The sequence below is a fragment of the Pangasianodon hypophthalmus genome, chromosome 8 (assembly GCF_027358585.1).
Source record: "Pangasianodon hypophthalmus isolate fPanHyp1 chromosome 8, fPanHyp1.pri, whole genome shotgun sequence".
In the NCBI taxonomy this organism is placed as follows: Eukaryota; Metazoa; Chordata; class Actinopteri; order Siluriformes; family Pangasiidae; genus Pangasianodon; species Pangasianodon hypophthalmus.
The window spans coordinates 27225984-27241706 of NC_069717.1; the positions used below are offsets into that span (position 1 = coordinate 27225984).

The 15723-nt window shown below is 41.2% G+C and overlaps 2 protein-coding genes across 5 annotated transcripts in view; both read left to right on the forward strand.

Moving 5' to 3' along the window:
- Positions 1-8149, forward strand: part of ogdha (oxoglutarate dehydrogenase a) — a 34263-nt gene extending 26114 nt beyond the window's left edge. For all 4 annotated transcript variants that reach the window (XM_034306452.2, XM_053236317.1, XM_053236318.1 and 1 more), the window contains 12 exons: positions 1-48; positions 260-362; positions 537-665; positions 879-1029; positions 1332-1459; positions 1588-1766; positions 2642-2713; positions 3338-3463; positions 3559-3631; positions 3993-4156; positions 4642-4796; positions 6515-8149. The exon at positions 1-48 is cut by the window's left edge and continues 105 nt beyond it. In XM_034306452.2, coding sequence (XP_034162343.2) covers positions 1-48; positions 260-362; positions 537-665; positions 879-1029; positions 1332-1459; positions 1588-1766; positions 2642-2713; positions 3338-3463; positions 3559-3631; positions 3993-4156; positions 4642-4796; positions 6515-6635 — 1449 coding nt within the window. In that variant the 3' untranslated portion in view covers positions 6636-8149. The remainder of the gene's footprint in view (positions 49-259; positions 363-536; positions 666-878; positions 1030-1331; positions 1460-1587; positions 1767-2641; positions 2714-3337; positions 3464-3558; positions 3632-3992; positions 4157-4641; positions 4797-6514) is intronic.
- Positions 8150-9964: 1815 nt separating this feature from the next.
- ppiaa (peptidylprolyl isomerase Aa (cyclophilin A)) lies at positions 9965-14323 on the forward strand. The gene is made up of 5 exons (XM_034306699.2): positions 9965-10146; positions 12246-12276; positions 12446-12534; positions 13216-13388; positions 13939-14323. The coding sequence occupies exons 1-5, from the start codon at positions 10078-10080 to the stop codon at positions 14069-14071; spliced, it is 495 nt and encodes a 164-aa protein (XP_034162590.1). The 5' UTR covers positions 9965-10077; the 3' UTR covers positions 14072-14323.
- The last annotated feature ends 1400 nt before the right edge of the window (positions 14324-15723 follow it).

The window sequence follows — 15723 nt, forward strand, 5'->3', positions numbered from 1 at the left end:
GCTGAGAAACTCATCGCTGAGGGAGTCGTCTCACGCCAGGAGTATGAGGTCAGGACGCACACACACGCACACGCACACGCACACACACACACACACACACACACACACACACACACACACACACACAACAACATTTCACACAAGATCTGGTCCATATTATGTTTTCATTGTGGATTAAAGTGGCGGTTTTCAGGTGGAGTTGAACATAATAAGCACTGAACGTCTGTGTGTGTGTGTGTGTGTGTGTGTGTGTTTACAGGAGGAGATTGCCAAATACGACAAGATCTGTGAGGAGGCTTACGCTCGCTCTAAGGACGAGAAAATTCTCCACATCAAGCACTGGCTGGATTCCCCTTGGCCTGGTGTGTGTTTGCATGTGCGCGTGTGTGTGTGCTCTCGCTTGTGTTTGTGTACAAGTTTAGGGTGTGTGTGCATGCACTTGGCATGTTGATTTCTTTGAAATGTTGTAATAAGACGTCACCCATTAACTCTGTTGCGTTTTTGTATCGTGTGTGTGTCTGTGCGCGCGCACGCAGGTTTTTTCACACTGGACGGCCAGCCCAAAAGCATGACCTGTCCTTCTACAGGATTGAGTGAGGAGGAGCTCACACATATCGGTCAGGTGGCATCATCCGTGCCTGTGGAAGACTTCACCATTCACGGGGGTGTGTAAAAACACACACGCGCACACACACACACACACACACACACACACACACACACACACACACACACATACATACACAATGCAGCGGTGTACATTTAATCTCTCTTTCTCTTTGTGTGTGTGTGTGTCTCTCTCTCTCTCTCTCTCTCTCTCTCTCTCTCTCTCTCTCTCTCTCTCTCTCTCTCTCTGCGTGTGTCTGTGTATTTGTCAGGTCTGAGTCGGATCCTGAAGGGTCGTGGTGAGATGATCCGGAACCGGATGGTGGACTGGGCTCTGGGAGAATACATGGCCTTCGGTTCTCTGCTCAAAGAGGGGATCCACGTGCGTCTCAGCGGCCAGGACGTGGAGAGAGGAACCTTCAGGTGCCGCTGAATATTTTAGCATTGTCTAATCAGGTTTCTCCGATGGTGTGTGTGCATGCAGCATGAGCACCAGGCGTGACGTGTAAACCACACTTTCTCCTAGAGAAAGCAGCTTCTGTCTGATTCCAGCAATTCCCTAAGCCCTACCAGCCGAAACGGATCAAAAGCACGCTTTTTATATTATCCTGAAATCTGTCTTCTGAATTCGCTAACCATCGATTATCAGCTAACACACTTTCACAACCCTGGGTCCCATGTTTTCTTTTTCTAATACAGTCTTTTTTTCTGTCTCTCCTCCACAGTCACCGTCACCACGTCCTTCACGATCAGAACGTGGATAAGAGGACGTGTATCCCCATGAACCACGTAGCCCCGGACCAGGCTCCCTACACCGTGTGCAACAGCTCGCTGTCTGAGTACGGAGTGCTGGGTGTGTGTGCTCACTATACTCACTACAAACACACTCGTTTTTCATATTTCATATTTATCTGCCCATGCCATTAACCCGCCGTCCCCGTTCCCTGTCTTTGTTCTCCCACTTCCTTTTCCTGCTCTCAGGTTTCGAGTTGGGATTCGCCATGGCCAGTCCTAACGCTCTGGTTCTGTGGGAGGCCCAGTTTGGAGACTTCCACAACACGGCCCAGTGTATAATCGACCAGTTTATCTGTCCCGGACAGGCCAAGTGGGTCCGCCAGAACGGCATAGTCCTGCTGCTGCCGCACGGCATGGAGGGCATGGTGAGACTACATTACCCACAATTCACCTGCATGAGTTATTCCTAAGCCTTTTTTTTTTTTTCCCCAGAGCTTAGCAATTTGACTGTAATGCAGTATTTACATCTGTGATCTGATTGTGACACTCAGGAAATACTTCAGGCGTGGGCTAATTTTTTAAAATTTTAATTTCCCATTCTATTATTATTATTATTATTATTATTATTATTATTATTATTATTATTATTGTTAAGCTGGAAATCCCTACTGAGACACACATCCATTCACATATTCCATATCAGCAGCAACATGTTATGTTGGGATGTGCTGTTGTAGGAAAATAATCAGCGATGCTGCCTGATGCAAAGCGGAAGTTGATTATTTTCTAGTAACAGCACGTCCCAAAGCGTTTTATTCCTCTTACACCACAACAGTCTGACAACGGTTACGTTTTTTTATTCATTAAAAAATGACACGTCATACTTTTCGTCCTTTAATGGTTACTTTGATGTTGTGGAACATCCATGAAACAAGTGAGTTCCTGTTATAGCAGTTATAAACAGTCTTTTCCTCACCAGCCTTTCTTTTCTTCTCTGTTGATATTAATAAGACAAAAAAAACACACAGCTTGTCATTTTACCAAGAGGATAGAAAGCGTCAGACTTTCCTGTGTCGTAAAACTTAAAGATTGAGATTTACTTCTGACTGTTAGAAAGGGCTGACACTGGAGACTCCTTCCAAAATGTTAAATAAACATTTATTCTATTGTTCAACCGAGTACCTTATTTATAGCATTTAAACAGCTGTGTTAAGTGTATAAACCAACATGTGCTGGTGTTGATGCATTATTTAATTCTATCTCTTTTTCCCTCTCTCTCTCTCTTCCTCTCCTTCTGTAGGGTCCTGAGCACTCATCAGCTCGCCCTGAGCGTTTCCTGCAAATGTGCAACGACGATCCTGATGTTTTCCCCGTAAGACAGATGTTTCTTTGTTTATATTTTGATTAGGTGATGTTGCCATTCACAGAATCTGCCCAGTGCTTCAGTGTTTATTCCAGCGGTTATCCATTTTCTCCTAGAGATTTACCTGGAGGCGTGTACTGATAATCTTTTTAAATTCATATTTCAGATAACCATTTTTAATTCAGACAGGAAAATCAGCAGCATTCATGTTTGACCTTGCTGCCAATACCGTATGAAGTATTGAAACAATATTATTTGATAGCAGATATACCAGCGAATTTAAGCAATGTATCCACAGAAATACCGAGACTTTCTCATGCAGGATGTTTAACACATACACAGAGTTTAAGCATGACTCATTTAAAATTCTCAGACAAAATTGTTGACATTTAGTTGCAGGGCAACATGATTTTTATACAATAGAGTGAAATTGTATCAAAGTTGTTATGAAAATATTTAAATATCAGCACAAGTACATGTGGGGCCACCTTTCTAGTTTTGTTTAAAACACTTCATCGTGCTGGTAAAGGTCTTCAGAATACCACTGATTTCTTACAGTTTCTGTGCGTCATTAATAGGAAGGTCCGTTGTTTTGTAAATAAATTATTGTTCTGGTCCGATTCTGATGTCCAGAAAATCACGGACGACTTTGAGGTGCGTCAGCTGTACGACTGTAACTGGATCGTGGTGAACTGCTCCACTCCTGCCAACTACTTCCACGTGCTGAGGAGGCAAATCCTGCAGCCCTTCAGGAAGCCGGTGAGTTTACACTAAGACTGTAACACACACACACACACACACACACACACACACACACACACAGATTAACCTGTGGCTCTTTCTCTCTTCTACAGCTCATCGTTTTCACTCCCAAATCTCTGCTACGCCACCCAGAGGCCAAGTCCAGCTTTGACTTGATGCTGCCTGGTCAGTCATGTGATCAGATTTCATGTGTTTATTTTAACTCTGATTTTAATAATAGTTTTTTTTTTTTTTTTTTTTTTTAAATTTTGGTTTAAGTTCATTTTGGATTACATCCTTTTTTTGAAGCAGGTGTGTCTGTCTGTCTTTCTGTCTATTATCATCTGTCTAATTTAGTCTCTATAGGTCTGCTTTTATCTTTCTGTCTGTCTGTTGCCTGTCTATCCTCTATCTATACATGTCTATTCATCTATTTATCTTTGTCTGTCTGGCTTCCTGTCTGTCACTCGCCTGTGTGTCTATAGTCTTGAATAACGTACAAGTGTGTGTGTGTGTGTGTGTGTGTGTGTGTGTGTGTGTGTTTTAGGCACACATTTCCAGCGTGTGATCCCAGAGGAAGGTCCTGCAACCCAGAACCCAGCTGCAGTGAAGCGTCTGATCTTCTGCACAGGGAAAGTCTACTACGAGCTCACACGTGATCGCAAAACTCGTGACATGGAGAACAGCGTGGCCATTGCACGTATTGAGCAGGTACAACACCTATACACACACACACACACACACACACACACACACTCGCAATGTGGGCGATATTATCATGATAAATTGTCACAAGACCTTTTTCTAATGTTTTTTGAATAATAATTACAAACACTGATTGAAAACATCTGATTTGATGTTCAATTTTTTGTAAAATATTAAAATTTTGTACAGTATTTCTATTTTCCCTCCTTTGTAGTGTTAAGTAGTTTATTTCTATAGAGATAAATAAAGGAAATGTTAAACTTTTGAAATGCAACACTGGTGCTTTTCTGGCAGTTTTTAACAAACTTATATATCGTAATGCATATCGTGCACATCACTGAATTTTCATGGCTGCTGAAGCATTTTTAGGTGCTAGAGTGCAAGTATCAGCATATACAGTGTGCAGCATATTAACAGTAATAACACTGTGGAAGATTTGGTTGGTGGATGATGTAACCAAGATGACCTCTGACCCCTCCCCCATCCTGCAGCTCTCTCCGTTCCCCTTCGACCTGGTCAAGGCCGAGACGGAGAAATACCCCAACGCCGAGCTGGTGTGGTGTCAGGAGGAGCATAAGAACCAGGGCTACTACGATTATGTGAAGCCTCGCATGCGCACCACCATCGACCGTGCCAAGCCCGTCTGGTAAACACACACATGCGCGCACACGCACACACACACACACACACACACACACACTCCGCTGCCTCATTGCACCAGACAAGTTTTATATAAACCACAAAACAGTGGAAATTACACACATTACTCAAACTAGGCTGCCTAAATCAGGCTTTTTTATAAAGTGTCTTTGATTTTATGATCTTTACGGATATTCCACTGCAAAGATATTCCGTTTCTATAGCAACAGAAAAGTGTAGCTCCACGTCCATTCAGTGTACAAGCTGTCCGTTATCTGTAGCTACAAATTATTAACCAAACACACCATGTAAAGTACTTCAGTAAGGTTTAAAGTGCATGCAGTGTGTTTATCCTGTGTAGATGCAAATCACCTGATAAGCAGCCTGCCTTTTAATGAACTCGTAGGAACTAATTTCAACGCCAACGTCAAATAAAAGCAGGCCTGCCAAATTCCCTTTCATACTGCACTTGAATTTTAGTATTCGAGTGCATTTAAATAGTAAAGGAAATACCATTTTAGCAGGAACACTGCAACACACGTTTGTATTTCTTAAGTCATAGAAAGTAGAAGGAAAAATAATTTCCTGGTAGGAGGCAATATCATAATTTTATCGTCGAATTTAATGTGTTGTATTTGTTTTCTTTATTATTATTCACATACTAATATTTGTTTATTTTGCGCGATTTTACATTTTAGTCGAGTTATCAATGAAAAAAATTCACAGAGAGGTTCACACACAGGTTTGCCCTGTCCTTAAAAAAAAAAAAGAAACTTTTCTAATTCCCTAGAAGTAACGTTAGGGGTGTAATGATCAGACAATTTGGATCTATGCAGTGATTTGAAAGATAACAATGGAGACTCCTGTGTGGCGCAACAGAAAAGCATTCACTTTATTTTCCTGAAATCGTGAGTTCGATGCCAGGAGAGCAACATTTGGGTGGGAGGGGCGTACTGTCAATCACTGCAACACTAGCCAATCATGAGCATCTGTGACCTTGTGTATGTGGAAGGGGGCGGATAGCGCTTCCCTCAGAGTGTGTTCTGCTGCCCCGTGACGCAGCGTGAACAACAGTTTGAAAAGATGCAGTTTAATGGGTCTTGAAGGAAGCACTTTATGGCTTCCACTGTAAAAACCAGGGGGGAAAAAAGCAACAATTATTATTATCGACTGTAATTTTATTATAAATTGATTATTATAAAAAAAAAAAAAAAAAAAGGACAAACAACTAGTATATAAAAACTAATTCATATTTTTAAACTGATGTATAAATAGGTTAGCAAGGTGATTTGCCCGTCACTCTGATACATTTTTTAAAATAGTCCTTTTCTGCATCATCATTCATGAATTTATGATATTCCAGATTCTAAGCATGTATCAATCAGAGGCTGCTACACCGAAATCATATCATAGCAGACTCAAATATCAAAGTGTTGCCTTAAGAATTGAAATCATATCATATATCTGGAAGCATGAGGTTTACTCCCTTAGTAAATACACAGTTGGGACAAATCCCAAAATGCTTCCTGTTTAATAACATAATGGTGTTTCAGGATAATGCACATGTAATCACATTTAGGACGTACTGTAATCATGTTTAATTGAAACATGCATGCTGTGCATACTGTTTAAAATCATGTTGTAATATTAACTGTGTGTGTGTGTGTGTGTGTGTGTGTGTGTGTGTGTGTGTGTGTGTGTGTGTGTGTGTGTGTGTGTGTTTAGGTATGCTGGTCGTGAACCTGCCGCTGCTCCAGCCACCGGCAGCAAGAACTCCCACCTCCTGGAGCTCAAGCGCTTCCTGGACACTGCCTTCAACCTGGACGCCTTCAAAGATCACGTCTAATCACGCATCACACAAAATGCTTGTTATCCCACCTGCTCCAAAAAACCGTATCCAGTCAGGTCTCATTACTGCGCCAAACGCTGCTTTCTCAATCCCATGCATCATCACATGCACCCGCTTCATCTCTCACACTCGTACACACACACAATCACACACACACCCTAGCAACAAAAGGTAGATCTCTAAATGCACTGAGCACGCTTCTTTCCGTCCTCCACACAACACACACACACACACGCACACATCCTGACTCATAACCGTTCTGGATTTCTTGTTAGACGAATTTTTTTTTTTTTTTTTTTTTTTTTTAAATTCCAGACGTGTTCCTGTGAAAAAAGCCACAAATAACAGCATAAGCGTACATGCTAACGGCTAATGCTGGTGTGACAGTTACAGACAACCAAAGCACAGCTTTCAGATTTAAAAAAAAAAAAAAGAAAAGGTTGAGGTGGTTCACGTCCCCTGTGGCTTTTTATTCATCGGAGGAGTTAGTTTTAGGTATAGATGCTTTTTTTTTTTTTTGCTTTTTTTTTCTTTTCAGTTTTTACGCAAGTATTAGCCGATAATAGATGCGACGCTGACTTTTAAGACTTGCGAAAATGGCACGTATGTGATTATGATGGAATGAAGGAAGGAAGGAAGTGGTCATTCAGCATCATGTGCTTTCACGTCACACATTAAAAAAACAAACAAACAGCAAAGTCAGATTGTAAAATACAGCAAATATGATCCAGCGCTCATGTGATCAGATAGGATAATCAGATATCATATCTGTGTATCCCAATGACCTCCAGATTCCTGTATAAATGATGTAAATTGCTCTTTGCTGCTTGAGTTTTTGTGCTTGCTCCAAGCTACTGACATCCAAACGTATATATATATATATATATTTTTTTTTCCCTTTGGAAGGCTTTAAGTACTATTTTAGTTTCTTTTTCTGTGGTTTTATTTCGGCTTTAACGGTCATCACATGCACATAGTCAGCTCATTTGAATGTGGTTTCTGTCAGTGATGTTGCACAGCAGACGGGACACGTTTCCTAACGGTTCTTTTAAGTTGTATGATTGTATTTATATGATTATGTCCGCACAAAACAAGAGGAGGCTCGTGACCGGTGGTTAAAAAAATATATACACGCATATATATATATATATATATATATATATATCCCACGCGGATCATCATGAGAGCCGCCTCGTCCCGTTTGAGCGTGTTCTCTCAGGTGTGCACACTAAAAAAAAAAAAACCCAAAAACCCCTCCGCCTAAGGCAAACTACACTTCATCTGCTCCTCTTCTGCAACACCATGTGCCAAAAACAAAAAAAACCCAAAACAAAAACTCCTGATTGGACTGGCTGAAGAACTCTCAGTGAATCCCGTGAGTGTGGGATTGTTCCGCAAGGAAATGCACGCCTGTCGTTCAAGGAAGCAGATGATTTTATTTATTTTTATTTTAGAGAATTGAGATCCTGTCCTTGTTTATCTTCATTCAATAAACACATTATCTTCTCAGAGCTGCAGACGCCTGGTTTTTATTCATCAACCTGCTTTATCTTGAATTAAAGAGCTGATGATGATGATGATGATGATGATGATGCAGTCACCTCCAGAATTGTTGGCACACATCAAAAAATGGGCAAAACTTATTGTATTAAATTGGATTATTTAAATCATTTGGATTAAATCCAGTTGGATTATTTAGTTCCACTCAAACTGAAACAATTGGCTTTCCTATAACAAGACATCATTCCCATATTGGCTTCTTCTTTTTTAGATAATTGTTGGAAATATTCTTGACACCCCAAACAAATTATCATGCATAAAGTAATCTTTTTTGTAACTGTTCTCAGGCTTCAGGAACTCCATTGTTGCCTTTGACCAAAGTTTTTGACACACAGGATACAGATGGATGTTGACCTCCCCAAAGTCACATAACTGATATCGTAGAAATCCTGAGAAGCACAGTCGGAGCCATGATAAACACTGTAAAACTGTCAGGACTTGGACCCATGAGCGTACGCCCCCTTCACACCATGAAGAGGACGGACCAAATATCAGAGTTTTAGAATCGTACAGTTTTTTTTTTTTTTTTTTTTTTTTTTTGGGTTGTCTGTTTTGGAAATCATATTCATAACAACAAGCTGTTTGGAAATGTTGCACAAACGAAAGCAACTTACAAAATGAAGCGCCTAAACTTCACCAAGCAGCACTGGAACTCCAAATAAAATGGTGTTGTGGTCCGTGGAGACCGAAATCAAACCTTTAGGTCACGAACATTGTTGATTTTGATGAAAAAGGAACCCCACTAAAATTATAAACATGGATCAAATTTCCGTAGTGTCGACACTGGAGACTCCTTCCTTAAATAAAAGTCTTCTTACAGAAAACCTCACTGTATCGATTATATGGTTTTTCTTCATTAAATAACACAAAAAAAATCTATTTATTAGAAATAGATTATGTATATTCACTGTAATATTTATTCCTGTGGGTGTGTTGTATATGTGTGTTTTTTAATGTTTGCACAAAAAGGGTGCCAATAACTTTGGATTTGATGATACAATTAAGAACAGAAACCTGCAAATATCAGCTTCAAAGTAAAAAGTGATCTATTGCAGTGAACACTGGGGTTTGTACTGCTTTGTCCTCCTATGTATTATATGATTTCTAAACGTAAACGGTGTTTTGGAGGAACCGGGCCACTCGGGTTATTGTCTCTATGCAGGTTTTTATGGTCTCTCCGTGTCCATGTGGGTTTCCTCTGGGTTCTCCGGTTTCCTCCTACTTCTCCAGAAACATGCCAGGCAGCGGAGTGTCTATGCTACATCACCGCTTGGTGTGAAGGAGTGTGTGAATTTGTGTGTGGTGTCCTGCAGCGCTCTGGCGTCCCATTCAGGGTGTATTCCCGTCTCACGCCCGGTGTTCCCGGGATAGACTCTGGATCCACCCTCACCCCAGACCAGCGAGTACTGGAGATCAATGAGTGTGTGGTAGAGATCAGAATCGGCTGATGAACTTCTCTTGTGATCAGGAAAAGGTAAAGAAAAGATTATTTGCTGGAAATTTAACCCTAGTGCCTTCATGGTCCTCTGTATACTTCATACACCACCATATCACGTGTATAAGCCCTTATTCCCTACACTCCCCTAGTGCACTTGTGTTGCAACACGGAAGTATTTTGGGATTCTGCCGCTTTCGATGACGTCTACCGCATGCGCAGGTTTGATTGGCTGCCCGCCACGTCACTCACCCGATTTCTGTTTCCTCATTGGACGGGCGCTTTACAGTATTTTATGAACCCTCCCTAACTCTTATAAACTCTGCGCCGGCCTCCTTTTCCTCTCTCCTCCATTTTCGAAGAACATAGTAACCCGTCTGGGCGAGACAAAAGATTCCCAAAATCGAGCATCATTTAAACTAATATATTTTAAAATAATCCAAAATGGCGAACCCTAGAGTTTTCTTCGACATCGCTGAAAATGGAAGCCCGCTCGGCAGAGTTATTATGGAGGTAAGATAGAGATATATTTATTGTTATTTATTTATTTATTTATTTTTATTATTATATTATATTATTATAATTATTATTATTATTATTATGTATGAAATGGACTTTAGATGGTGGAAGTGGCTGTAATTTTCCATTGGGGTGTGTTTGCACCAGTGCATGACCACTCAAATGTCCTAGCATGCACCCTTTATTTTTATTTTTATTTCAATGCATTCATTTTTTTAATAGTTGAACTTGAACACTGGTGTTAAGATACACACCAGGAATGTGTCATAAACGGTGAAATCTCTCTCTCTCTCTCTCTATATATATATATATATAGATAGATAGATAGATAGATAGATATACATTATATCTATCTATCTATCTGTGTGTGTGTGTGTGTATAGAGAGAGATAGAGATGATGATGATGAGGAGGATGCTCAGTGCACCAACCTTGCATCCAGTTTGTTACAAAAAAATCCTCAGTATGACGTGATTTGGCTGAAAATGAAAGTCTGTCTTTCAGGCTGCATTTGTGCAAAAGAATAACAACAACAAACTGGCTGGTTATCGCTAAAGCTCTGCTCAAAACCTCAATGCAAGGAAAGTTTTCGCTCCTACACACCGGCGTGTTTTGCGGGTTCGGACGCCATGTTGATTTTTATCTGACAATAAGCTGTAAAATTACATGTAATCTCTCTCTCTCTCTCTCTTTTCTTCTGGGGGCGCGGACGCCTATATTTAGTTTCTGCATCCAACTTGGATTAAATTAGCCACCCACATTCCTTCAAAACGTCTGGAAGAGGGGATGAAAGTGTAGCTACAGGAGCATGAATAATAAACCGCAGAGGGTTCAGCACTTTAAACTTGAACGCGCTCGTGCGCTGGTGTAACGCCGGCTAGCATGCTAGCATACACGGCTAACGTTTTTTTTATTTTTTGTGTAGTGGCGTAGGCGATAACGCTACTTGACGCGGTGTTTGAGTTGTATAAAAAAATGCTTAATTGCTTAATTAGACGCCTCTGTGCTATGCGGCAAAGTAGCTAACGTTCATGCTAAAATTGCTGCTTTGTCCGTATTTTATTTCATTTTAATTTAAATACATCAAAATCTAATTGAATCTCGAACCCTCTTTCAAATAAGACTCGATTGAGTCTAAAATAACGGTAATAAATAAGCTGTCTCATATATATTTTTGTGTTTATGCTCCATGGAGCTCTTCCTGAATGAATTTGTAAATGTTCTGGAAACTTCTACAGTGGGTGGGGAAGAGAGGTGCAGGAGGGGGAGGGGGGATGGTGGATGGGCGAGAGGCTGCGGGGGCGCGCGCGCGCGCACGAGCGCGTCCTTGAGGCGCTGCGGAGATTTCTCACCCAGAGCCCCGCCTTTCTTTTTATAAAAAAAAAAAAAAAAGGAAAAGGGGGATCAGTAGTGCAGAAGGATGTACACTAGTTGTGAAATATTTTCGCGACATTTTGGTTTAAAAAAAAAAAAAAAAGAAAAGAAAAACCCGGAAACACGGTGCAAATGATTGACCACGTGATCAGCTTTTTTTTTTTTTCCTCCTTAGTTCTCGCACGCGCGCATATATTTATATTTATTCTAAACCTTAAAATGGCTTCCTAAGGCACACAGACGCTTCTTCTTCTTCTTCTTCTTCTTCTTCTTCTTATTATTATTATTCCATTCGTAATCCAGGAAGTATGAATTCAAGGGTGTGTGTGTGTGTGTGTGTGTTTAAATGTAGCCGTTGTGCGCGTTCCCGTCTGACCGCATACCTCATAGCTGCTGCGCGTTCACGCGCGCTCACGCTTTCAAGTTGCACTCGCTACCGTTATGAATCGAATCACGTGATCTGGGAATGATGACCACCAGCAGATTCTGCTAGACTGCAGACATGCATGCAGTCCAGGATGTGCAGTGCTGGTGCAGTCCGGCTGTCTGAAGCCACACCCTGTCCACTGCGTCGAGCTCTATTTTAGGAGCAGCTAGTCAAGGATGCACTTTGCCCTATTTGGAGAAAACCATTTTGGGCATGTTTTTTTTTTTTTTTTAAACTGCCTTTTTAAGTATAAATATGTGTATGCATTTTAACATTTGTGTTTGTTTTAACAGCTGAGAGCTGATGTAGTCCCCAAGACAGCAGGTACGCCTTCCCCTCCCTCCCACACACACACACACACACACACACACACACACCTGTATAAATTAAAGCCTGGAAAGAAATGTATAAACACTGATTTTTTTTTTTTTTTTGGTGTGTGTGTGTGTGTGTGTGTGTGTGTGTGTGTGTGTGTGTGTGTGTGTGTGTGTAGAGAACTTCAGGCAGCTGTGCACAGGGCAGCCTGGCTTCGGCTACAAAGGCTCCACCTTCCACCGTGTCATCCCTAACTTCATGTGCCAGGTACGGGTCTTTTCACTGCAGAACCCCTTGGGAGAACCCAACTTTACTCCTCGAGCACAGAATGATGTATTTTTAACCATGCTAAAAAAGCTGCGTTCACATTACAAGCACAGTTTTGATTCTGATCTGTCTTGCCGGTTCACGTTCGTATCTGCCTTGAACGAGAACAATATACAGCTATACAGCTTTTACCTTTTGGATCGATTCCTGAAATATCAATAAATCACTGATTTCTTCGTCTTTCCACTGAATATAGTCATTATTGTTACAGTCCTCCGTTGTTTTGCTGCACTACCAGCGAGGCATGGTGACGAAAACAACGACAATGTGTTCGGAAAATGCCACATAAATTCATTCTATAAATTCTCATTCATGTCACATGGACACATATCAGATATATATCCGATTTAGGACTGCATATGAAATCGGCTCAAGGCTGATTTTAAAAAATAAAAAAAATAAAAAAATCTGATAATTGCGTCCACACGGTGTTGGACACCATTTTCCCATGGCTTCTCCAAACTGAATGAAAGTTCCAATTCAATCAGACGTTTGTTTACACACTGAGTGTGTGTGTGTGTGTGTGTGTGTGTGTGTGTGTGTGTGTGTGTGTGTGTGTGTGTGTGTGTGTGTGTGTGTGGTGTTTTGACCACTCTGAACACTAACACTGAACGTTCGCAGGGTGGCGACTTCACAAACCACAACGGAACTGGGGGCAGGTCCATCTACGGCCACAAATTTGAGGATGAGAACTTCTCTCTGAAGCACACGGGGCTCGGCTGCCTGTCCATGGCCAACGCTGGACCCAACACCAACGGCTCGCAGTTCTTCATCTGCACAGCAAACACCAGCTGGTCAGTGTGTGTGTGTGTGTGTGTGTGTGTGTGTGTGTGTGTGTGTTTTTTTTTTTTTTTAATGAGAGTGTTTTTATATTGAAACTTGTGGATGCATATCTTATTATGGAAAGGCAGAAAGGCTCAAGTTCTGTATTTATATATTTTTTTGACTATTACACATGAGGATTTTTTGCTTTTAGTTTAACCTAAATGTAATGTGCTCATTTGTTACCATTTTTATGGGAACAGGAACATGAGTTTCATAGTACAGGAACTATTCGGTTTCTTGCTAATACGCTTGGATTAGACTTTCAGTGTTGGAGCAGAATTGAAATTTATTGTAGATGGACTCCAATAAAAATAGTCTAAATAAACCTAGACCGTACTAATGGTCCAATGCCGTTCAGTCACTTCAAATAGGTTTGAAGCTCTCCGTTAATTTTGGAGCTTTTTGGAGCTTACTTTCCTTTCTAGATGACCGTGCTTATGATCGGTCTGCTAAATGTAGCATAAATGATTAAAATCTGAGTAAAACCCTTATCGGACTGCGCTGATTGTGTCCCCTCAGGCTGGATGGGAAGCACGTGGTCTTCGGTCAGGTCGTGGAGGGCATTGACATCATCAAGAAGGTGGAGGCCTACGGCAGCAACAGCGGCAAAACCAGCAGAAAGATCGTCATCGCCGACTGCGGCCAGCTCTAGACGCTGCCTGCCCCCTGTCCCACCCACGCCTCCTGCACACCCTGATCTTAGTCCCCTTGAAACACTGCTCAAAACGCAACATTCCTGTCCTGCTTCGACACCCGCTAGTCCATATCCCTTACACTGTCCACTGTTTTGACGAGTTGCCTTTTTTTTTTTTTTGGATCGGTTTTCATTTTCATTTGCAAATAGAAGCCCATGGGCTGTGAGATTTGTGTATCAAAATCTGAAAATAAAAAGGGGAACAACGAACATGAGACATTTCTCACTTCTTGCTCTTGTGTGCTAAAATGGGTGGTTTGATCCTAGCTAATAAATTTCCTAGACTAGCTAGGAACTTTCTCAGCTAGCTGATAAAATTCCATTTCAGTACGATAGGGCAGTATTAGCGTGACGGATAAGCGGTGAAATAATTTGGCTAAATTATTTGTTTTGCGCTCTCTCAATGTCAGCTAAGACATGGATGCATGTCAGTGTTTTTGTGAGGTTTTTTTTTTTTTTTCCTTTTGTCACAGTGGAGTTTAAAAGTTGAAGAAAATTCAGCTTTTCATAAAAAGCACTTCTTGACATGAAGCACCTCCTGACCAATCAGGTTGCAAAAAACATGGACAAAGTGCTGGTGAAAAAAAAAATGTATCTTGCTGGTGAATGAATACAAGGAGATTAACACCACGTTGAACCAAATATTTTGTTGCCACTGTGTTGCAACTTGAATAACTATTGCTGCATTCAGTAAAGTCCAATAAGCAGCTCCACTTCTCTTGCTTTTCTCTATCCAAATCTTCAGCAAAAGAAAACAACCTCCTCGCCAGAGGCTCTAGAGAGCAAGCTAGCCGAGCTTAGCTGATAGTAGCTAGGTAACACTAGTAAGAGTTGTGGATATCAGCACAAACGTAAAGTGTGAAAGCGCTTTAATAGAACTCACTCTCACTTTTCTGTAAATATCCGCCTGAAACCACTAGCAGATCCTCACACACACACACTAGCTGGTGTGGTTCAGGATACGGCATGACGTAATGTCATCTATAAACATGAGAAACTTCACCATGTAGCTGAACAATAAAGCAGGATTGGTCATGTCTCATGCGTTGGAATAAGCCACATGGTCAGGGTCATAGTGGTTTAAATTACTGTTTTTTATTCATTTTTGTCTTATTAACTTGGAGAATGAAAGCGATTGGCTGGTGAGGGAACGACTTCACACCTGCTATAACGTAAGCGATAACGGGAACTAACTTGCTTCGCAGATGTAAAATGCACCTAAAGATGAATTCTATTCATTGGCAAATTGTTGTATAAGAAGAGGCTATATAAAAGGCTTCAGGTTGTGCTGTTATAGGAACATGCACAGGGTCTGGGTGGTATTTATTTTCCTATAAAAGCGCACCCCATGTGTGTTGTTCTTAATGCTGTAACTTGCACACGCTGTAGTGAGTGTGAGGGGGTGGAGTTGAACAGGTGTGTCTGGGTTGTTCCACACAGCAGCTGAATGAAACCAAGCTCAAGTTTCTGCTGAGACTAAATCAGCCCTGATACTTTCAGCCACAGGTGTCTCATTTCTCCAACGGCGGCGTGCTACTGGTTTGTGTTTGACACTATCTAATGCGTCCTAGTGGACAGCTGGGAAGCGTGAAGAGTAACCCTAGCTCTTA